Source organism: Pteropus alecto, unplaced genomic scaffold (assembly GCF_000325575.1).
Source record: "Pteropus alecto unplaced genomic scaffold, ASM32557v1 scaffold185, whole genome shotgun sequence".
NCBI lineage: Eukaryota > Metazoa > Chordata > Mammalia > Chiroptera > Pteropodidae > Pteropus > Pteropus alecto.
This window is the reverse complement of record NW_006438088.1, coordinates 81,300-106,352: the sequence shown is the minus strand read 5'-3', so window position 1 is coordinate 106,352 and position 25,053 is coordinate 81,300. Positions and strand designations below refer to the sequence as shown.

Here is a 25,053-nt window from a genome sequence, read left to right as displayed (position 1 = left end):
GGAGTATTTTTTTTAAAGGGAAAAACAAGATTGTGAGCTCAGGTTAGTTTGCACTAAGTCTGTGCTTATTATGGATCAGATACTGTATTAAATATTAATATAACACTAAGACATGGGCCCTGTTTTTGAGCTTGTAGGCCAGTAGAGGGAGAAGGCCACTTAACACACTGCTGTAAGCACAATATGAGCTCTGCACGATGGGCTTTTGAAGTAGAGTACAATTTAGCCCAGATCGTTAGAGGCCATGCAGAGCCTTCTTGAGAAAATGACACCTAAAAGGAGTCCAGAAGGGTGAGCAGGATTTAGCCAAGGGCAAGAAAGGCTGGAAAGGGAACCTTGCCTACAAGAAACCTTTGAAGGGATAGATTAAAAGTTTTACCCAAAGAAGCTACAATATGTAGTTTAGAATGTGAATTTGTTTTTTGTGGCTCCCGAGGGAAGGTGACGCATGGAAGTAGGTTTCAGTTCAGTATATGAAAATTCATTTATTTAGTGAAAACTCATGGTAAAGTACCTCCAGCATAATGCAAATTCAACAAATTGATTGGCTCTTTCTCATAGTAGGTTCATATGATCATTTTATTAACCCACAATAACATGATTCTACCTTTTACAGGATTTTGAGTCCCACTCACACTAAGCCCTGCCATAATGCTGTATCAACTAGAGCTATCCAAATGAAGAGAGGCTGTACTGGGAAATGAGAAACTTGGTCACAGTACATTTTGAAGTCTGTGGATGAAAATTTGTTGAGAATGCTGTGGAAGAGATGACTGAATTTAGGTTGGAGATGCCCTCCACGATGCCTACCACCTCTGAGATCCTGTAGCCCTCAAAAAAATCTCTGATGCTTTCATGAATAAAGAGAGTAAGTGACGATGAGCAAATTTATATATGAGTTTTATTTATACTATATAAGGTTTTCGTATTGAATGTACTGAATGTAACCCTATTCAAATGTAATTTATTTTACACATGGTTATAAATAACCTTAAAGCAAACCTTCAAACTTAAAACTATTCCCAGTCCAAGCTAGTATTCTAAGCCTAGATATCTGGCTCCTTCCCTCTACCAATTACGCACTAGAATGATCAAGAGAAATTGTATACGTTGATGCTGGAAACTGAGAAGGGTGCTAACATGTGAAAACCTTCAAACTTTTCAGCAGCAGATAATGCAGATGAAAGCAGAGTCACAACAAGCTTGCATTCACTGTACATGGAAAATGTTCCACCTTCTGGAAGTGAGATCCACACAGCAAGGATGTTAGCCTGCTGATGATAATGGGAGGTGCTTGGACTGGGTGAAGAGGGACAATGCAGCTTAGGCTACAGCAAGACATTCATACAAAGGGACATGTAAAGTCAAAGGAAAATTCATAGTTATGTTTATATTATTGAATCCATGTGTTTACTGCTAGGGAATGTGCATCTAGAAATATAATAGGTATGAGATGGTTCATTTTTACAAAAAAAAAATATATACACATTGATGGATAAAAAGGTATGAAAGGCTACTAAAGTTATGAGTACTTAAAATTTTCTTTTGACTATATATTTGTTTTTTTCTGTAATGAATTACTTTGGTAATAACAGAAGGTCTTAAAAATTAGTCCCAGCAATAAAACTATAAATAGATTAAAAATTCCTATCAGAAACATTTTCTTTCCTTTTCTGATCCTTTGGAATTCAAAGTTACTAGTTATCTTTAATGAACCATTTCTGAGCCAAATATATATTTTAAAAAAGCATGTATGTATTCCATTTTTAAATGTTGACCAATAAAACCCCCAAACCACCCTGACACAAGGTGGCATAAAAATACTGAAAATATTTATTAGGACAGAAAAGCAAAACTTTACCATAATACTATTATTAGAATTATAAAGTAAATGAACAAATACTTCAATTGTATAATAGACTTGTCATTAAAGTCTTAACAATTCAATAATGCATTTAATAAACTTTGGAAAGACAATGTCATAAAATTGTCTTAAAACCTATGCTAGGTCATCATTAACATCTCAGATAAGGATAAAGATGGCAAAATTCTTTACTCTGGCCACACTGTCATAGTAGTCTCATACATGTTACCTATCAAATTTTAGTTTAGAAGTTGGCTCACTTATCGGTGTTAAGTGCACAATGTTCAGTTTAGCCATTTTCGACTACACCGTAAAACTAAACAAAAAGCAAAAATCTTTAGGGAAATGTGTTTTTTTTCAAGAAAAATAAAGTCGAGTCTAATCAGCTGATAGAGTTCTGTCCAAATGGATTCTAATAAAGGAACTTTCCAGAACATTTTCACTTTTAAAAACATTTGTCACTTTTGTTCTACTCAATTCTTTCTGGAAAAGTTTATTAAAATTCATAAGGAAATGAAATGTAGAAGGATTGAAAAAAATACATGCAATAAAAAGAATAAACATTAACGTTGGCTAATGCCATATACTGTTGACAAAAAGGACTAGAACCCATTGGTGGTTTGACAGTATTAAGTTTCACAATATCAAAAATAAAAAGCAGGTCCATGAGCTGTCCAGGATAGTCTGTCTGAAGGCAGTGTATTCATCAACACAATTGTCCCTCTGATGTTCCTCCACTTGGTCCAGTTCTTTTGCCATCAGTCACCTATCAGATTCTGCAACTATTAGGGGAATATCCAATTAAGAAAATGCAAAACTGGGCATTGTCATTAACAACAGTTTACTGATGCTTCTGCAAATTTCACATTTTCCAGTAATAAAAATTTGCATAGAAGTTGGGATTTGAAAGGCTAACTTGTTTTTACCTGAAAACTTCTAATTACAGTATTTTCATGAAAAAAGTTGTCTAGTAACATAAATTGCTTCTGCATCAGTTCCACAAACAAGACAAGGACCTAAGACATCCAAACTGTTCACAGACAAAGTCCTGCTGGGAAGCAAGCTTGTGATCTCAATACGGTCTTTCGCAGGATCAGTGCTGAGCCAGGAGCTTATAAGAGACTGGTGAACATTAGCCTGGTTACTAATGCTATGAGACAAAAAAGTACTATTTCTTCCTCCTAAGAGAAAAAAAAGAAAAGGAATAAATCTTTTAAGACTAATTTTATATTAGCAAACACCCGAAATTCTGATATTTAAAATGGCAATTTAAACTTGTTTAATTCTCAGAATAATAGGCTGATAATTCCATTATTAAACGTCACCATTTTTTATCAAAGGCTTATTTAGTGACATTAAATACTCAAATTTCCATGGGATAATATAGATATCAAACTTGAAGTCTTTCAGGCAAAGCAGAAGACTTCGATCTTGTCTTTCTGCTCATTCTTTAATGGAAAGTGTTGGCAATGTAGCAAAATGGCCAGAAGCAAAGAACGAAAAAGGAAAATTTATATATATATTGCACAGAAATCAAGGTTCCTAGGTAATAAAAAAATCAAGTGATCATAAGATTTAACTTCTGGACATATTTCTAGATGAGTACTTCGAAAAATATATTTCTGTACTTCTGAAAATAGAATCGACGTGCTTTAGATCTTTTTTATCCTTTATTTTAGGCAATTGCTCTTAAAAGTAGAATTTTAGAACACTAGATTATAAACTTATCTCTAACAGTGCTTTGCATTTAATACAGCACAGCAGCCAGAATGATTCTTTGGAAGCGTAAGTCAGATCATGCCACTCTCCTGCTCAGAATTCTCAAATGGCCTTCTATCATACTTAGAATAAAATCTAAAGTCCTTATCACAGTCTACAAAGTCCTGTTCCTCAGCTACCTCTCCTATCCCTTACCGCTCCTCCTCCCCGTTCACTGAACTGCAGCCACACTAGCCTCCTGGCTGCTCTCTTCCTATCCGCGGTAGTCGCTGTTTCCTCTGCCTGGAATACATTCATGTGACTCATACTTCTCTCAGGTCTCTGCTTCTTATACTAGAGTTGCCTCCCCACTCTTAATTCTTTATCCTTCCACTCTGCTTCACTCTCCTTCAGAGTCAGCAGTGTGTTTGGCCCAGTTCTTTTCCTTTTTGCTCAATCCCCTTTCCCACTTGGCCATGCTCTACCGTGTACTGCAGGGACTCCATTTTCCAGGTTCCCTTGCCTTCAGCTTTCCAGGCGGACCCTGCCAACAGGAGGAGGCACTACTGTGGGTGACTGGAAGGTGGCAGAGGGGAGAAGCTCCAGGTTCTGGCAACGACAGCACTGGCAGTAATTCCAGCCCTGGCTGAGGGGGTGCCCTTTCTGCCAATCCAGGTCCCACTTGGACAGCACTTCCAACACCGAAGCAGACCTATGAACAATTTTTCTTATTTCTGGCTATTACTCTTTCTTCCTATTTGCTCTTCCAGCATCCCTCTTCCTCTCTTTTGTTCTTCCAGTCCTTCCAATACACGTGAAACCAATTCCTTCAGAATCTAAGATAGTTTCTGTTTTTCTGACTGGACCTTTACTAAAACATTATCTTTTTATTTACTGTCTGCTACAATCTTGGCTTGATGTGTGCAGAGACTTTTTGTTCTGCTCACTATTGTAGGTTCCAACATCTAGAAGGGTGCCTAATACATGGTAGGCATTTGATAAACATTTGCTGAATGAACAAATGAACTTCGGAACAACCGATAAACTTAAAAATAGGAAGCTTAGAAAATGCCCAAAACAAAACAAAATGAAATACTCCCTGATTATAAATCTATGGTTTCCAGCTAACATTTATGTACCTGTTTTTAATTGGGAGACAGGGCCCCTTAGTCTGAGGAGAAACCAGTACCTTAATAACTGAAAGATCAACTTCTGTCTTGCCACACACCCTTGCTAATGTAATACGAAACAGCTGTCAATGCCTACCCTCGGCATGAGGGCCAAGGATGATGTGCTCACATACAGGACCCCCCAGCAGTCTGAAGTTAGCCAGCTTGCAGCATTTCTAGCCATTGGCACATAGCAGTAAGTAGCTGACAGATTTCAAGCCCTTTGATACTAGAATTTACCTGGAGGCAGGAGAATGGCAATATTTTATTGTTCTTTAAGGTTAAAAATCTGAGAATTTCTAATGTGGTATTTAAAAGTATAATAAAATTACACAAAAGAATCATTAAAACTTTTTACCTTGGTGAAAAAGTAATGATTTTTCAGGTACATCTGTAGAGGCATCCCAATGCCAGAGGGATCCATCTTCAGAACAAGTAAATAGATGATCTGGGTTGGATGGGTGAAAGTGAACTTCCCACACTAAAAGATAAAAAACCATGAAGCTTATCTTGTGTAGGTAAGTTGAACAAATATTAAAACCCTATCTCTAAGCATCAGCTTCCATTTACCTCTATCACACACCTTCAAACTCCAAGTCTGTGATAAAAATCAAAGGCTTCAGAATTAAAGAAAAGGCATAATACAACTCTCCAAATGGCTACAATATGAGATAGGATAAAGAAGCCAAGTAAATCTGTTTGTATATTGGGCCAACAAAACAATGAAAAGTAATGCTAATCATTTGATCTATTATTTTTTTTTATTTAAAAGTATCACAGTGAGATAATACTAAAAAGACTTTTTAAAAATTGGTTTACATTCTCATTTTCAATTCTTATGTCATTAATGTATGCAAGTTATATTACTGGAGAGACTGAGAAAGACCAATTTTGTTCATGCCAGGACTCTGGATATTTCTGATCTATGTCACAGAATTAGCAACTAGCTCCTAGCGAACCAAAACTTGGAAATGCTCCAAGAATCTGGATCCAGTTTCGGATGCAGGAGTTTTAAAAAGCCAATTTAGGACAGAGCACCCCTCAAACTATAAACCTAAGGAGACTGTGTGCCAATGACTGGCCAGGAAGTTATGTGCAGTCTTAGGAAGTTCTCTGCAGCATGCAGATAATACAAGTATGTAGTCTGTAACCAAGGGTTCTGTGACACTGGGTTAGGTGACCTTAAAGAGGCAGCATAGAAAGTGCCTGAGGTATAGCATTAAAAGTACAAGGCACATCTTTGCAAGCTGTCAATTTTCTTTCTGACAGTTATCGCAATTAAACATCATGTCACAAAACATAAAAAGGTCACCTTCCTTAGAAGAAGAGTGTGTTCTGGGCAAGTCCCTGTATAAAATACATTCATACTGTTTCATTAAAACAAAGTGAAACAAAAGAGCCTATGAAGGTTACCAGAGTGGGAAGAGGGGAGGTTGAAGATGGTTAACAGGGTCAAATACATGGTGATGGAAGAAGACTAGACTTTGGGTGGTAAGCACATGATGCAATATACAGATGATGTATTATAGAACTGACACTTGAAAGTTACTAACAAATGTCACCGCTGAATTAAAAACAAACAAAAACAGCCTGTAGAGCCATAAACTGCCTAAGTTTAAATTCTTCAGTATTTATTTACTTTCAAATTAGAAAACACCTATAGAAAATCTTATGTCATTTCTAGCCAAGTGTCAGGATGAATTCAAAAGAATACATTATAATCTACTACATTTGTGTGTGTATTGCTTAGTCATATAGGCCGGCAGTTAAAAAAGGGCTGGTAAGAAGAGATCTGAAAGTGTGTAATTCTACTATCACTGGGTTTGCCAACACCAGATTCTATGAGGGCATACCCTATTCCTTTTTATTCCTTTATTTTCCTGGATATAGCTATAACTGAAAGAGGAAAAAAATTCTCTATCCTTTTATTTATCTTAAATATAATCTTAAAAGTCATTTATCTTTCCAAGATAATAATGCGAAACTTAAACTGAGATGTTGCCATACTGGTATAATGTTTGCTCTTTTGTACTTTTATTCTAACATTAATACAAATTTCTCTTAAGTCAGAATTTAAAACTGTATCCCACTCTGGCATGATATCAAAGACAGTGGTGATATGATGAAAATTCTCTGTTCAGTCCAACAGCCCCACAAATATCGAAGACAAAGAAAAGACAAGAACCTGTATCTATTATTGTTAAAAGAAAAGATATAGTAATAAATTGAAGAACACACAGATGAGCAAATATTAAAATAACAGCCTGCATTTGCATGAGAAAAGGGCATTCTCACACATGGAGCATGATAATATAAACTGATATTTTTACGCAGAACAATTTGAAAATGTGTATCACAGGTGTGAAATCAAGCAAACTTTTTGGCTCATCAATTCTACTAAAAACTATCATTAAGAAAATAAATGCATAAAGATGAACATAAAGGCTAATAACTGTGGTTTTGGTTATAATAATGAAACATGTTAAAGAACTTAAATATCTAATAAAAAGGGATGAGTTAATTATAAATTTATACAATTCAGGTGCTGTAAGATGATCTATATGTATTGTTATAAAGAGCTGCTTACAATATAACATACAACTAACCCAACAAAAACTTATATCTTCATAACACTTACTTTCAGCTTCATGGGCCTTCAGCAGAGACACAGGCATGGTACCTTGCCTGACATCCCAAATACTCAACATTCCATCCTGGCCACCAGTAGCTACAACATGCTGCTGATTAGGATGTCTATCAACACAGTGGAGTGGCATTCGGTCACCAGTCCTTTTGTGAGAGATACAACAACATTGCATGTTTTAAAGTATTACTTATCTTTCCATAGCCTATAAAACATATTTCATTCTAATAACTAAATGATAACTTTGAGGCTGGAGCTCCTGGCTGAACTTAAATCATATTGAAATACTGACTACATTAAATATACTTCTAAATATTAGGATTTGGGGGAGGGAGGTGTAAGGCCAAAGTTAATCATTCTCTTCAATTAAGAGGCACAAGGAACAAGACAATCTGTTGTTAAGATGTGCAAAACACATTTCCATTTCTTAGCTTTTAAAAAACATTACATGTCAACTAAACAGCATATTCTTTACTCCTACCTTACTGAGTGTTTAGTTTGACACATTCTATGTCCTTGTTAAAAAAGAGTAGATCGCACACATAGGATTTTGGCTCAGAATAAAGATCTTGGATTCTTTTTCTCCCCATCATATCTACAGTGTATTATACCCACTAGTAATAGAATCACATAATGAGCAAAAGTAAGTTCCCCATTAAATCATATAAACTTCAAAGCGATAAAGGCTCTGAATCAAGACAACAAATATTTATTAAATACAGCTCAGTCGTATCAAATTATACATGCTTTATTAAATTTAATCAGGGAATCATTCTCTTAAAATGCAATTAAAATACAATATGGTTTAAAGTCAATTGCTATAAACAATCAAACAAATTAATTTTGCATTACACTATGGAAATTACAAATCAAAACTTACAGTGATAATATCTGAGAGGGCTCATTTCCTTGTTGTCTGAAATCCCATATTTTTAACTGTCCAATTGAATTTACTGTAAGAATCTCAGGAGTTCGAAGGAAGGTTACAGCATGGAGTGTACTGCTATCTGCATTGTCTACAAATGAAGAAAATAGTGTTAATGGGTCCCCTTTCCCATGAAAATCTTAAATCAAATCCTTTTTTAATTGAAATATTACAAGTAAAATTTTTCAATAGTTCAATTTCTATAAAAAATGTATGGTAATATATGTTAAAATGAATGCTCTCCTTTGATAGAAAAATGCTACTCACAGGACACCTGAACTATTTTCCAAATAGATGGCTGAGTTTTCACATATATATTTCTCTATTTCCACTCACGACTGTTACTTTGCATTTCTGAGACAGCTGCCCAAGCTCTTCTATAACCAATTTTATTTCTGACTATGCTTAAAAGAACCTCTATTCTATTGGGCCAAACGCCAGTGCTTCCTCCAGAGCTCATTCTGATCTTGTATTATTCTGCTGACTCATCTCAAATTTATTCATCTTTATCCTCATCGACTCTCTCCTCCAGTTAAGTCCTTCCTGATTGTTATAAAGGTCCTTTTCTTCTTCCTTCAGTGTTCACGCTTATACCACATAATTTAGCACATACTTATAGACTTGTTTTGTGACACTCTTCCAAACTGCCACCAGGCAATGGTCCTTAAATAAGTGGTGTTCCTCAGAACTAAAAATCATATTAATAAAAAAAAAAAAAATCCATAAAAAATTATTTAATGGGCTCAATCCACTGAGGTTCTGATTCAGGTCTAGGGTGGTCGGCTGTTAAAATAATCTCCTCAGGCAAGTCTTTGTGAAGCATAGTTGAGAACTACTACACTAGAATAATCTTTCTAAAGCACAACAGAGCGTATATCACTTTCTTACGCAAAACTTTCAATGGCTCCTTAGTTGTCCACCTAACAAAATGTAACCCCTGTAGCTATGTGTTAGACTCTTAACAACGTGGCCACAATTTACATGTCTTGCTTCATCTTTCACTTCTACTATAAAAATAAAGTCAAGTCAAACTAACTTTTTGTCATTCTCTAAATGGCCTTAACCTGCCTCCACACTATTCCTTTTGTCTGGTGTGCCATCTTTTAGTTATTTAAGGTCTGGAACTGAGACTAAATTAATTACCACCTGGCCCTCAATTCTTTATTTAATAATACACTCCAACCAAATAAAAAGTTTCTTTCTCCTTTATAGTCAGTCACATGTGCCTTATCAACATATTGTCTTAATAAAGGATCCTGCTTTGTATATTTCCATATCCCTCAAACACCTAGCATTGTATCTACTTAACACGTGGCAGGTGCTCAATTGCTATGCAATGGATAAAAAATATATAATGATTTTTCTTACCTATAGTCCTTACAGCTTCCTTGTGATCAACTCTGAAGAGATTTATTCGACCATCTTCTCCAACTGTGACAATTTCTGGGCTGCTGCACACAACACCTGTGCATGGTGCACTGCTACAGGAAGGACTGCCTGGACCTGTGTGGTAGTGAGCCGTTGTCCACTGCTGGCTGACTGACAGAGTCTAGGAGTCAGAAATGAAGACATGATTAATCAAACCAAAGCTCTAAAAAACTAGCACTTTTTCCTAACTAAAGAGTATTTTAAAATTTTGTCTCACACTCTTCCAGAAAAAGAATGCCCTCCTTTTTCCTTCGTATTTCCAAGTATTAAAGTCCAGAAACTACTTCCATTGAAACTGTATACACTGAATTAGATTCAAAGGAACACTGTTCAATAATATCCCAACTTTACCTCAAACTAAAGAGAGTCTTTAGGTATCAGGTAGTTGTGTGTTCAAAAGCAACTTTAAATTCTCAAGGGATTAGCCTATATCTAAGAAATAAATCTCTATAGCACTTTCGAAATGACTCCATTAAGAAAAATACTTAACAAGATTAGGGTCTTATATTTCCTACGCAGCCTATTAGCAAGATGACCTTTATTAATTCCAAAACCTAAATAAGCACTCTCTTCCAGCAACTTAAAACTTTTACTAGAAGTGGAGCTATCTATTTTAAAGGACTGCCCTCCCCACTATGCTCTGACGGTCAGCACTCCTGGGCTTGAGCACACAAGAGAGGCATTGAAAAAATGGCGAGTCTTCATACAGTGTATCCTCTCTTCTAATTAAAACCTAGGTTCTATCCAAAGAGGCAAGTAGTTGTTCCTGTTCTCTCTCATGATATCTAAGCAAGAAGGTGCTTTTTTTTTTCAAAGACCAGAATAGGAACTTAAAAGAGAGAATTACAGGAAAAGTCCTTGACAAAATATCATGTTAGGTCAGGTCTAAACTAACAGAATTTAAGAGATATTCAAATTCAGTAAAAGCACACACAAACACGGTTGTAGAATTACTCGAAAAGAAGGGTACTATAACGATATTTTTCCCCTCCATGTTTGAGACTATAAAATTTTATTATTTGTGTCATTATGGAGTATGGTTTTCTTTAAGCCTGCCTAAAAATAATTAAAATACAAATTCAGTTTTCAAACAAAATTTCCTTACCTGGTTATTCTGATGGTGAAGGAAAACTGTTACACATCCTGTTGATGAAGCAGCTACAATTCTTTCCTGGTCAAAAAACTAAGTAGAAGATTCCTGCTTATTATAGATTCAGAAATATCAGTAGAGAAGCAGCCCACTTGATTAACTTAATTTGTAGTAATTATAATTTTAAAATATAAAGAACCTACAAATGCTAATAAAATGTGATGATAGATCTGAAAGTCAAAACTCCTATACAAATATAAGTATTTTCATGAAGAAAAAATAAATTTTCCCTAAACTCATTCATTTATAATTGACTTAATTTTGAAGCACTATCATAAAGGTTTAGAAAAGTATCATTCCCAGGGTTAGGCAGCCTTCTACTGAAGAACATGCAGGGACTCTGAAGTCACAAAGACCAGGCTTTGAAAACCTAATTCCAACCTCACCACTTAACTACTGGCTTTGAGAATGTTAGTCAAGTTAAATTATCTAAGCCTAGGCAAATCTTTAAAAGGAGAGAACTGAACTCTTCTTAGGGAGTCGTTGTGAAAACTCGAAGAGGAATAACATGGAAAGTGCCTTGCACAGTATTTGTCACATTACACACGCTCAACAGATATTAGTCTAAGTTTTCTCATAGATAAAACAGAGATAACAATACGTGATTCATAAGCATGCAATGAGAATTAAATTAACTCATGTAAAGCTCCCAAAACAGTGCTTGGCATACAGTAGATGGTCAATTAAAAAAACAAACTAGGATTACCCCACATCCCCTTCCTCAGTCTCGATTCTGCCCTTAAGTGGCTATATGATATTAAAAAATCATAACCTATAGAAAACTCAGTTTCCTGTAAATCCAGGGTGAGACCAGACAAACTTAAGGTCCTTTGCTAATGTATTACTCTCCGTTTTTTGAAAGTTAGGTTTTGGACACTACACAGACTTACTTGTAAATCCATAACATCACCGTGGTGTTTGATATCACACAATAACTGATAGTCTCCTTCAAACCCTCCATCAGAATCCAAATTCCCCAAATCTCCAATAGACCACAGTGAAACATAATTTTCCTGTAAAGCAGAAGGTTTTATTTTGAGATGAAATATACATTAAACTCTCGAAAATTAATATTTGTATTGCCTTCAAGCAACCCTACTTTAAAAGCATCTCAGAATAATGGTCATAGTACGGTTATAGTTTAAAACACGAGATTCGAGGCTACACTGTCAATGGCTCTAGGGTACAGGGCAACCGAGCCCGAGAGGGGGACTTGGAAGACGGAGAAGGGAGAGATCTAGAAGGCGAAAGAATTAGCGATCTGGCGGCCGGGAGTGAGGTTCCAGGAGAAGGGGAGGAAGCAGGGGCTTCCTGGCCCAGGAGCGGTGGTACCTCATTGTCCCAAGAGCCCGTAGCGAAAGTCTCCGCGGTCTGCAGACTTCCCGGAGGTACCGGTCGCCAGCGGGTTTTGCTGATTTTCTGAGAGACAAACTTAGCATAAATTTCCTCCATGCCGAAATCAACCACGGCGAGCAAGGAAAGCAAGCCCGCGTCCTCTTAGTCCCGCCCCTCCCCGCGGAGCCCTGATTGGGCCGGACCTTACGAGGCGGACGGTGGCTGTGGAGAGCCAATTCTTTTCCGTCCGCTGTGCGGGAACCGCAAGCCTGCAAGAGGAAGCAGGGATGCCCTTCCTCACCCAGGCGTTTATGAACAGAGAGGCAACATATGTGGGTCCCTGTACTGCAGAACCTGGTCCTAATCTGCAAAATCAGTATAAGAACACTGACATAATGCATTTGTGCAACAACTGTGCAATGTAAAACAAACAAGAGCAAAAATAAAACAAAATCAATACAAGAGCAACCACCTAGTAGCCGCACATGAGCATTCAGCTTTGCATTTCACTGCACATAGAAAAGATCTCAAATCCTTAAATTCTCATGGAAGTACAACCCATTAACGCCCCAACTTATTATTCTAAACCATTGTCTCTCAAACAAATCCTTTGCTCCAAAGTTAACACATTATCAGAACCTGGAGTTGGAATTCTGAATACTCCAGAGTTCTAGTTTTGATGACCATTGCCTAGCTGTGTAAGCTTCCTCGGTTCACTTATGTATATTTCTAATTAAAAATGAGTTTGATATATAACATCGACAGCCCAGGAACCAGTGTTACGTTCTGTGCTTTTAATTACACCTATAATACGCTTTTATGCCTCTCTACTCAGAATCCTACCCATCTTTCAAGGACCAGTTCCTTCCTGTATCTTTTTCTGATTACTCCAGCCCATGACCTAAATAAACATATCACTTGATATTTAGACCATCAATAGCACTTAAAATTTGTCCTCTGTTGCTAGTTTTTTGATGATCTCCTTAGAATGTAAATCCTATTGCATACAAGAGATGACTTACTCATCTTTAGTAAAAATTTTCTTTATACTGTATTCATAACAGTGCGTTGATGTCAGCTTTAGAGAGTTATCAGGTCTTATTGAGGATCGAGACTGGTTTTGTTGTTGTTGATTTAATTAAATACCATCAGGAAACTGCAGAGAGATGACATGGAAAACTATTACTCCCAAACTGACAATTTTATTCTTAATATTGAAGAACATTGAATATGATTTTGTTTATGGTCACAGAATGCCACAAAATAGTAACGTATATATTTTGGATTGGAAATAGGCTGAATATCACATTTGGTAAAATCTGGTAATAACTAGAATTTGAAAATCGCTGCTGACGCACATCTCTCAACATAACTTTGTTTTCTTAAAATGTTATTGGACTAAATGATGACAATTCTTTCAGTTATCAGTTCTGATTAGGAGTTAGCAAGTTGGGTGTGATGGGCAATGTCCCCTTTCATCTTCTCACTGTCTTGCAGAGCTGACAGCAATAAAACTGGTGTCCAGTCTAACCACAGAATTTGTGAGCTTTAATTTGCTGAAAACACACACGTGTTAGAATTACACATTCGACACAGGACACTGTGGTATTTTTAACCAATTGCATTATTCTAACGAGCAAAGCATTTCCCACCCCCACGCCCCTTATGTCATGGTATTCTTCCACTCTAAATTTGTAATTTAGAATTGAGAACAAATCAGGGTCTCAAAGTCTCTGTTAATCAAACACTGATGAACTTGTCACAAAGCCAGAGGCTGGAGAACTCGGGTTAGAGAGGGCCTTTGCTCTCCCGTTCTATTATTCAGGTTCCACCATAGAAAGCTCTGACTCTAATCGACCTAAATATTAGTCAACAGGGTTGGGTGAAGCAGGACGGAGGAAGCCCACCGTCTAATAATCTGGACAGCTATAGGAGCAGACCCGCCGCTCGCAACAGCTGACCCAACGGCGACTGCGGAGCCACCGGCAGCGGCGGAACCAGATCCGCAGGACGCGGCGGCAGAGGTCGGCCCTGCCATCCCGCCACTGCGGTTGGTGACCAGAGCCACAGCCAGACACGCGACCGACCGCAGCGGGGCCCACGCCGCCAGGCGAATCCAAGTAGGAGGCAGTTTGCAGCCCAAGGGATCATAAAAGGGCACGCAGCGGCGGCGCTGACTCTGCCTGACTTCCCCTCCAGTCCCCCGCAGCCGCAGCACCCACGGGTGCGGGTGGCAGGGCTCCAATCAACCCCCGCCTCCAGCCCCACCCAGCCGCACCCGAGGCCGCGCGGCGTCACAGAGCGCATGCGTGCCGCGGGGTATGCCGGGAGCACGCAGTGGCGGCAGCGGCGGCGACGGCAGTCACAGCGGCGGTAACAGCAGGGACGCGAGCTGGGCGGTGACCGTGTGGGAGGTGGTCTCACTCTTGGGGAAGCTGCTGGGCACCGTCGCCGCGCTGAAGGTGATTCTGTACCTGCTCCGGGTGTGCTTAGCGATGGCCTGGAAATCCGGCGGCGCCAGCCACTCGGAGCTAATCCACAATCTCCGCAGTAAGTGCCATTCCCGCCGGGTGTGGGGCAACTGGGGCAGGCCAGGCCTGGACTGAGTCTCCCAGGCCGTCCGGAACGTTCTTTCTACCCGCCGGTGCCTGCTAGAGGGCTTCGGCGCAGGGTTGCACCAGCAGTCCTGAACGACATGCGCTTGCAATCGCGTCCCTCGGGACCTGTCACTTAAAGGCGACGTGGACTTGAAGGGGAAGGAGCCCGTGGCCGCTGCTGGTGGGGCAGGGGCAGGCGTTTGTCTCCCTGGGGACCTGAGGGGAGGGGGCGCGGCGCGGCACAGGTCGTGGGACTGTCACTCGAGTCCGTCACCTGCTCCTCCTGGTCTGGCGGGCGAGGGGCGTGCACGCGGGGTAGGGAGTTATTGGCCAGGCTTCCTAGAGATCAGCTGGAGCTGAAGGGACTCCACCCTGGCCCCTCGCGTTGTTTCACCTTTCTCCTCATAATCGACCTCACTGCAAGCTCTCTCCTATCCTGCCTCCCCCGCCCTCCGTTTTTTCCTCTGGAGGGAGATGCCTCTGTCTGATACAGGCGAGGGGAGGGAGAGGAAGATGAGAGTGTTGTCATTGCGGATGCTGGGAGAAATTTCTGGGGCTGCTGTCCAGTGGAAAGCTTCGTGGGGGGCCGGGGGAAGAAATAATCAGGGGAAGCTGTTCCTGAGAGACTGGTATTTCAGGAGCCTTTAGAGGTCCTGGGATCCAACGAATGATTGTGTGTGTGGAATGTTTTAACTTCTTTCAGGATTACCAAATGCTTTAAAAGGCTTATATGGAAATTTCTTTATGTCATTCTCTTCAGTTATTGTATTCATTTCTCTGATGGTAATTTTAGGGTGAGATGAGTGCTGTGTCACTTTCTTTTTTTAAATCGAAATATAGTGTCGCTGTCTAATCGGGAGACCAGGAGGACCTGCAGCCCATAATACTCCCACTCTGGTCAGAATCGATAGCACTCTCTTTAACACTATCTTTGCAAATAATTGTATCCTACCACGTGGCATTTTTAATTGCCATAGGTGAGCTTTTCATGTGTTTGTCATGTTTTCTAATTCAATTTGTAATCTCTGGGACTTTTTAAAAAAATCTTTAAATCCTCTTAAAGAACTTAATGCTCATTCCTTTTTTTCATAAATGTCAGTTAAATGTACACTATGTGCTTGAATCTGTGCTAGGAATACCAAGATGAGAGAGAAATAAATCGCATTGTCTGGCGCATGGTTAGTACTTAATATTAGTTATTTGACTTTTTTTTTTAAACAGTAATACTTGGAAATTGTGGCCTCAGTGTTTAGTAATGGAGAATGTTTAGATTTTAAAATTCTGCTAAGCGTTGTCAGTATTCACTTTTTGGAAGGATACTTTATTGGAAGTGGACATTTATATGCTGAGGCAGCATTATTAAGTGTGATTTAGGTTCCCAGTGGATTGCACATAAGCTCAATATGTTGTGAATATTTTTATTATATTTTTAAAAATAATCGATTGCCTGCTATTGCAATATACACACCTGAAACATTCTACTCATGAATTGTGATTAAGTAATTTTCCACTGGCAGGTTATTTTAGTAGACACTTGGCTGTGGCAAAAGTCTGTAATCAATCAGGCTCTTAAAGTCTCTCCTTTTGGGGCCAAATTTGTAGTAAGCCAAGACTATATCCTTTCTCGGTGGTTTTTTAATCACTTTAATGTATTGCATTACTATTAGCTGAAATTTCTAAAGATTTTTTGTCAGCAAATATTTAATATGCATGTTGATATTGCAAATATTTAGTTTTATATTAGATCTACGATAAGAGGAAATTAGAATACCAATTGTTTAGCTGCTTTTATAACACTTGTGCAACTTTAGTTTCAACTTCTTGCTAAATCTACCTAATAGAGTTCATTTTTATTTATTGGTTTACTATAAAAGTAATGTTTGCTCATGTAAAAATTTCAATTGGTCAATTGGTTATTCTACTGCTATGTATTCTTTCTAATCTAAAGCCTTCTAATTTAATATTTAGGAAAAGATTAAAATGAGATTGTATTTATATTGAAGTGAAAAGGGATCTGCAAACTGGAAGAGGAAGCAAATTGCAGGTTTATTTTTTTTTAAAGAAATAAAGTTCGTGATTGGTTTTGTTTTAATGTTATAATTATTGAAAATATCTACTGAGCTTTTCTTTTATAAGATATAATAGAAACATCATATATGATTTCATAGTTGATTTACCATTTATGGATTATCTTAGACTAGTGGTACATCTCGTAATATTGCATAGCTTGTGTTAATGATGACAACTGTTTTGAAGTAACTTAGAACAGTAGTCTAAAACTTAAGCATGTTTCAAAATCTCTGGATCACCTGGAGAGTTTGTTAAAACCAACTAAGATGGCTCTCAAGAATTTGTAGAATTGACCCTTGAACAACATAGATTTAAACTTCATGGATCAACTTATAAATGGATTTTTTCAATAATTATAAAGATAACCTTTCATATCCCTGATTTGGCATCCACAGATTCAACCAACCCCTGGCTGAAAACAGTAGTTTTGATCTGTGGTTGGGAATCTGCAGATGCTGAGGACTGAGTGTATGCATTGTTATATGCCATTTTATATAAGGGACTTAAGCAGAGCCTTCATGGATTTTGGTATCCGAAGGGGTTCCTTGAATTAACTCCCATGGATACTGAGGGACAACTGTAGTTAAGTTTTTGGAGAGTCAAAAGCTATACGCGGACTGGGCAGGGGAGTGTCAGTGCCCCTAAATCCCATGACCCCATGTTGTTTATGAGTCAACTGTGTTTCTATTTATTTATTTATTTATTATTATTTTTTTTTTTAGCAAGACACCGAAATACAGTAGAAAGGCTTTATTAGAAGGGAAAGTACACTTCCAGACGTGGAAATGGGTCTGGGCCTGAGCAAGAGAAGCATGGCTCAAAAGGCCAACTGTGTTTCTGTTTCTAACAAGTTCCTAAGGAATGATGCTAGTGGTTCAGGACCACACTTTGAGAATCACTGGCATAGAGAATTGAAAATTACAAGGTTAAACTTTTGTCATTGTTAATCTAAATCAGTTTTATGCTTTAAAATAAAGTTTTATTTTAGAGAAAAAGGTCTATAGGAGTCCTGCCCAATAGAATTCTCTATAACAGGAGTCCCCAGCCCCCAGCCGTGGACTGGTAATGGTCCAGTGGCCTGTTAGGTACTAGGCCACACAGCAGGAGGTGAACAGTGGGCAAGGGAACAAAACTTCATCTGTATTTGCAGCCACTTCCCAGTGCTAGCATCACCACCTCTCAGCTCCACCTCAGATCATCAGGCATTAGATTCTCATAAGAGCACCGGTCCCTGGTGCCAAAAAGGTTGGGGACCGCTGCTCTATAATGTCTCTCTTTGTGTTTTTCAATATGGTAGTTGCTAGCTGCATGTGATATTGAGCATTTGAAATGTTCTTAGTACAACTGAGAAACTGGATTTTTGTGCTATTTAAATTAACAATTAAATAACCACATGTAGCTAGTGGGTACCATATTGGACAGTGTAGGTCTGCAGAAATGAAAAATACAATTATAATTATGGGCTGATATGTTCTCATGAAATAATTTAAAATAATTGTGAGCCTGTTTAATATAGGGCATGTGACAATTTAAATAATATTTATATTAGAGTTTATTTTCTATTTTTATGGGGATAATTTCAAGCTGTGGTAAAATTGAGGAAAAGAAGGGGGCAGGAGTGGATGAAGTTGAGAGAGGTGGTAAAGCAGGGGTGTCCGAACCAGAATACTTGTGGAAGGTTAACTATTAACTATCAGGCTTCAAATGCTGTACTGGCCACTTAAAACAATGCTAACATTGTTCTTTTACCTATTTTTCTTTATAAAAAATTTTATCTGTTACCCTAATGCATCAGTTATTTCTATTTATATTTCCTTTGAATCTTGTGTCATTTTGTGCACATAATGTATATAGAATTTGTCATTCATTCAACTGATATTTGACTCTTCTATATGCCATGCACTTAGGGATGCAGCAGTGAACAAATCAAACATCTATTCTCTCTTGTAGCTTACTTTTAATGGGAGCAGACAAAATATACGTTATGGTAAGTGATAAAGTGGGGAAGGAGGATAAGGAGTGTGAGGTATTAGGTTTGTAGTTGTAGGGTAGAAAGTCTCACTAAAGTATCATTTGAGCAAAGATTTGGTGGAGGGGAAGAAATTTAAGCCATGCAGATAGAGCTGGGGGATGAGCATTCTAGGCAGAGAAAATAACAAGTGCTGGATATGGATTTGGGGTGTGGGAGAAAGTTTGGAGTCAAGGATATGACAGAAAGGTTTTAGGCCTGGGCCACTTGGAATAATTTGCCATTTTCTGAGTTGGAAATATAAGTGAGTGAGCAGTAGGGGTTTGTGGGGGGCGTATAAGAAAGTGTGGGAGAACAAGAGTTTATTTTGGGGACTGTTAGGTTTGAGATGCTTGTAAGACATTTAAGTGGATACCTTTAGTAGGTATTTGAATATGTAAGAGTTATGATTATTTGTAGTTTTGTATCTTTATTTCTGCAAATAAATTGAAATTATTTTTTTGTCAGTTCGTAGCCACTAGTAGAAAAGAGAATGTTCCATTAGTAGTATTTTTTCCCCTCTTTAATTTCCCCCCCACCCCTACTTCCACCCCTGACCTACAGATGTTGCTATCTCCCCTTAAGAACCGGATCTCTGAAGGCGGGGGCGTCTCCTCCCGCGCTCTCACGGGCACCCGGGGCCTGGTCTGTGGCTCCACCTGGGGCGCAAATTCAGGACCTTCTGTGTGTAAAGCAAATGTGATAACCACTACACTATGCAGCTACCCCCTCCATTAGCATTTTATCATGTGCATTCAAGAGCCAGATATAACCAGCTAATAACATTTTAAGGGACTAGTTTCAGAATTTGGGGCCTCATTTAGAATCCAGAAAATACCTTCTCATTTTAACTTATTTCAAGTCTTACAGGTACATACTAATAAGTAAACTTACAGTGCATTCAATAGGATTTAATTTATATTTAAAAATAGAAATTCTAATATCAGTTTTAATTAAATAAAATGTAAGAATCAGCCATACTAACCACGTCTTAAGAGCTCAGCAACCACATGAGGCTAATGGCTAGTCTTTTGGTCAGTGCAGATGTAGAATATTTGCATTCTAAGAAGTTCTCTTGAACAGTATTGAATCTAGGTGCTAGGTTGTATCACATTCTGTTGAATGTGATCTTCACTCCATTGTGGTGTTCCACATGGTTTTATTACTATTGCATTTAGCTCTGGCCGGCATGCATTATGAGTAGTAGTTAAAAAACCAAAGATTTTCAGACAAAGATGATCAAGATAAGGGCATCAGCATTTTGTAAGATGACTACATGGGACTGAAGTTGTTTGGTTTAATAATGAGAAAACTTAAGAGAACAATAGTGTTTAAATATTTGAAGAATGTCATGTAGTAAAGTGTCAAACCACAATAAATGGGAGGCAGATTTTGGCTCCTTATAAGAACATATTCACAAAGCTATTCTAACAAGCAAAGAGCTGGCTTTGAAAAACTTTTTCTGTCACTGGATATGTTGAAGCAAAGCATGATTGACCATTTCATTCTACAGGATATTGTAGAAGAGACTCGTCTTCAGCTTTGACTGTATGCTAGATCTCTAAAGATGCTTCTAGATCCAAGATTATGTAATTTTAATTGTATCATGGATTGCATTAAATCACCTGTGGGGTGTGTGTTTGTGTGTTTTTGTTTTAGGAGAGAACCACAGAAGTTAATGTTTGGTTATCAGTTTTGCATACTTTAGTTTGTCACGGGCGTGAGGAGCCCAAGGAACATCCTCCTATAGAATTAGCGTTAAAACAGTTAACTTTATATTCATTTTTCTAGTAAGAGTGATAACAGTTTAAAGAAAGATGTATTTTTAAATAATCTTCGGTACTTAGATGATATACTTTATCATAACTGGCCGTCACTTAAAATTCTTCTTTAATTATAGTGTGAATTTAAACCTAACACTTTTCAGATTTCCTATACTGAGAGAGTCTCAGCTCTACTTACCATTTACGCCTAATGTTCTAGATGGGAAGTAAAAGGTGACCATTTTGTTCATTTCTTCATGTTTCCCCTCTAATGTTGATAGTTGAGAAGAAATATAGAATAGATGATTAACAACCATTCAAGTCATATAAACTAATATAATGTAATATTTCTTTTATTGAGATTTAACTTTGTGACAAGCTTACAGGAAGTTTCTGTATGGCTTAAAATCCACCTGCAGCTTTGTTTTCTTTCCTGTGTTTTCAGGGCTTCATACCAGCACAGGCCCGCTTCTTTTCCTTTTCTGCCAGGGTTGCTTCCATTCCTCTATTTTCCCAGATCAGAAATCTTGGAGGACTAATTGATTCTTTCACCAGATTGTCACCAGATTAACTCAATATAGTAAGTCCTCACTTAACGTCATCCATAGGTTCTTGGAAACTGCAACTTTAAGTAAAACAACATAAAATGAAACCAATTTACCATAGATTAATTGATATGAACAAGAGGTAAGTTCCTAAGGTATATTGCTGGTCACAAAAGCATCACTCAAAGACCTAAAAATTTCTATGTTAAATGAAATAAATGTGAGCTATACATGTACATTTAAGAAACATTAATAACAAGATCATAAAAAACAAGATCATTATTTTCCAACTCACTGATTCCAGCTCAGGGTCCTTCCTGAGTGGCCGGAAGCCTATCCAGGCAGCTCAAAGCTCAAAGTGAGACCCATCCTGGACAGGATGCCCTTCCATCAGAGGACGCATCACACACACCCACACTCATCAGACTGGTACAATTACAACATGCCAATTAACCTAATGTGCACATCTGTGGGATGTCTAGGGAAACCAGAGTACTGGGAGAAAACCCACAGATATGAGGAGAATGTACAAACTCCACATAGACAGTGGCTCCAGCTGGGAATTGTGGGGTTTTTTTTTTTTTGTTTTTTGTTTTTTTTTTGGTTTTTTTGCTCTTATTAGCATTGTAATAAAATGACATCGAACAAAATGACATTATTCAAGGATCTGTTATAGTTCTTACAAATGCCTTTCATAGCCATCCCTTTCACTATATTTTCATTGATACTAACCTAGCTTAGTTTGTATACGGAGTGATAATCCCTCCAAGCATCTGATTGGTCATTATACTCTCAATTTCCCTACCTTCAGATCCATTCTACACGTTATACGGATTTTCATAGTATACTGCTTTCTCTTATGTCATTTTTCTGCCCAGGCTTTCTGTCACTTACAGTATCAAGTGTAAACATCTCTTGCTTAGTTTTCAGGCCTCTTTAGGGACTTGCACAACCTATTCCCGTGCTCTAACTCCAGTCCTGTTCTTCAGACTGATCTCATTTTTATCCTCATATACCTTGTGCATTAGGGTACTCATTCTGCTGCTAGAACAAAGACCACAATAACAATGGCTTAAACAAGATCAGTTTCCAAGTATAAGCAGTTCAGGGCTAATAATATGGTGGTTCCACGATGTTGAGCACCTGGGAGCCTTCTTTCTTGTTGCACTCCCTAAAGTCTTTCCCTCATCTGGAAAGTTAAAGATGGTTTACCTCTATCATTTCAATATTCTAGCTGGTGGGGGAAAAAATGGGGAAAGAGAAGAACCCTATTCCTTTTAAGGGCATGATCTGGACATTGCATATATAATTCCTGCACATATTCCATTAACAGGAACTTAATTGTAAGACTACATATAAGTACAGAGATGCTAAATAATGCACCCAATTCAAATTCTACAACTGTGAAAGAAAAGGAGTCCCTACCACATCTACATTTTGCTAATTGGAGGACAGACACACAAGTGTGCGTGCATGTGCACACACATTGTATATACATCTGTATGAATACATACTATCTATGATAACAAGATTAGAATTAAGAAGATTAATTTTTAGCTAAGTAACATGTACGTGGTTAAAAGAAAATAACACAGAAGAGCTTGTAATGAAAAAGTTACATATTCTGTTCCTCCCCACCACCAGACTCATTGTCTAGAGTAAACCATTTTTAACTGTTTTTGATTCTTCTAGTAATTATTTTCATGTCTCTAAATCATATGCTTACACTGCTATTCCTTGTTTTATCAACTTTAGACATCATCTACTGACCTCCTACTAAGATAGATGTTTATATCCTGCAAACCTCCCTCCTCCCCACATAGTTTTTGCTTCCTCTTTTGTGGTTACCTTTGTAACTTTAAGAAATACACTTCAACCTCAACTTCTTGTTCCAAACTGATACTACCTCTAAACTCCTCCACTTTGTAAGAAAGGATATTAGGGAGCTCTCCTCATTTTTCATCTTAATGAGTGGCTTTTACATTGTCAAAGTTAACATTTACATTTTGTTCTGAGCAATAAATCTTTTGCATTTTGTTGATTTTTAAGTGTCTAAAATCAGTAACCATCATTAATTGTATAACTGTTTCAGTATTTTGTTGAGCTATATAGTGTGCTATGAGTTTATTCTCTATTTGTCTATTATCACAGACCTCTCTGCTATGGAAGAGTAGTAGTCAAATGTTTTCTCTTTTTTTAACACTTCATCAGTTTCTTGAAATTCTGCTACATTTTAGTTTTCTTCATATCTAAAACATGACTCTTGTGTAGTATGTTTTGTTTCTTTCTTGGAATTTATCTTCCTCTGCACCATTCCCTACTCCTCAAGTTGGAAAGAGAAACAGATAACCTTCTTAATGTGGCTCTAATTTTGTTTTTTTTAATTATTTGGCTCATAGCTTGAATTCTATTGCATTCTCCTTTTGAATCCTACTAACTTCTCATTTGGATCAATTGTATGTTTAGACCAACATTATTTAATTATGGTCCTTGGTCTGTAGGGCGCAGGAAATTGGGTATGGGTGGTTCTAAAGCTGTTCACTATTTCAGAAAGCCTAATGGTAATTGCCCATTTATTCATAATTAAGGCAAAGTGAAACATTAAATTACTTTGCTGTTTGCCAGAAATATTTAGGGCACTGGCAATTATAGATGCCAGATTACCAAAAAGGGGAAAATGATTTAATGACTTAGTTAATATAGCTTGGATTAGGCATCATTCGAAATATGGAATTCTGGGCAAAAATAAATAAGAACGTTATGATGAAAATTTTGGAAACCACCCAGTAATGGCCTGATAAAAGTTTTATTCTGAACCTTTATGTGTTCAGCTTTTTTTTTTTCCTTTTTCGTACGTGTTCAACTTTTTAATAAGTGACTGGTGACGCGCTTTTAAAAACCATTTGGGTTTTTAGTACATTTCTTATGTCTCTACAGACTAAGAAAGCAGCCAAAGAAGCTCATGTGTTTGATAGAAGTATATTATTTAACTTAAGGGAAGTAATCTTTTTAATTTACTTTGATTTTTATAGAATGTGCCTTGAACAATATGTTTGATTTTAGATGTCACACTCTAAGTATTCATCTAGAGAAGAATGATAAGTGAATATGATGATGGTTTTAAAAACTAATTAATAATTGAATTATTGAGTGAGGCTACTTAACCGGAAAAAGATAAGACTAGAAGTGGTCATGATATGCCTTCAGGTATGTAAAAAGCTTAGCTGGATAGAAAATTCAGTATATCCTTTGTGAATTCAGAGAACAGCACTAAAGGTTCATGTAAGTGAGTTATAAAGAGGGAGATTTTTATTGTAATACAGGGAAGTGTTCTGATAGAGTGGTCTGAGTGTAGAAAGGGCTGTTCCCTGCCGGTGGAACTCTTCAGGTAGAGATCATGGTATGGATTTATGTGATTAGACTTGATGGTTTCTAAGACTCCTTGTAACCTGGAGAGATGAATCACCTGTCTTGAATTTGAATTGCGTTCAAGGCAAATGAACCACTCAAGAATTATTTTGGGAAACGAATTAGTAGACGTCACTAAACTATTTCAATATATTAGTAGCAGTAGAGTAAAGAAGTCAATAGGAATCTAACATCTCAGTTTGAATGGCCTTTATTTGCTCTGTGATCTTGAACAATCTAGTCTTTTATCTAAATTCAATTTCATCATAGTCCATAAGTTCATATCTTAAAAGCGATAGTGTATGTAATGTACTTAGGATTTTTTCTGTGCATGGTAAATATTCAGTAAATGATATCTCTATTATTACACTGATTTTAAAACTTAAAAAAATACTTTCACTTATTTATTTCACTGTCTTATTTTAATAACCTTTTCAAGTAGCTTGCCT

General features: G+C 37.6%; 2 protein-coding genes across 6 annotated transcripts in view; one reads left to right on the top strand and one right to left on the bottom strand.

The window, feature by feature from the left end:
• Positions 1-884: 884 nt before the first annotated feature.
• On the bottom strand, positions 885-12,401 carry NUP43 (nucleoporin 43). Of its 3 annotated transcripts, XM_025049244.1 has the most exons (9): positions 12,211-12,400; positions 11,769-11,891; positions 10,834-10,911; positions 9,669-9,849; positions 8,256-8,391; positions 7,370-7,521; positions 5,090-5,212; positions 2,791-3,045; positions 885-2,646 (listed from the first exon to the last, which is right to left on the bottom strand). In XM_025049244.1, the coding sequence occupies exons 1-8, from the start codon at positions 12,328-12,330 to the stop codon at positions 2,816-2,818; spliced, it is 1,143 nt and encodes a 380-aa protein (XP_024905012.1). In that variant the 5' UTR covers positions 12,331-12,400; the 3' UTR covers positions 885-2,646; positions 2,791-2,815. The 3 variants fall into 3 exon arrangements, with proteins under 3 accessions (XP_024905012.1, XP_006915390.1, XP_024905013.1); XM_006915328.3 differs by having other exon boundaries at positions 1,371-3,045; XM_025049245.1 differs by lacking the exons at positions 885-2,646; positions 2,791-3,045 and adding an exon at positions 3,761-4,106 and having other exon boundaries at positions 12,211-12,401.
• A 2,105-nt stretch (positions 12,402-14,506) lies between these two features.
• PCMT1 (protein-L-isoaspartate (D-aspartate) O-methyltransferase) overlaps positions 14,507-25,053 on the top strand; it is a 47,421-nt gene continuing 36,874 nt past the window's right edge. For 2 of the 3 annotated variants that reach the window (XM_006915326.2, XM_006915327.2), the window contains exon 1: positions 14,507-14,763. In XM_006915326.2, coding sequence (XP_006915388.1) covers positions 14,535-14,763 — 229 coding nt within the window. In that variant the 5' untranslated portion in view covers positions 14,507-14,534. The remainder of the gene's footprint in view (positions 14,764-25,053) is intronic. The other variant, XM_025049246.1, reaches the window with a different exon arrangement.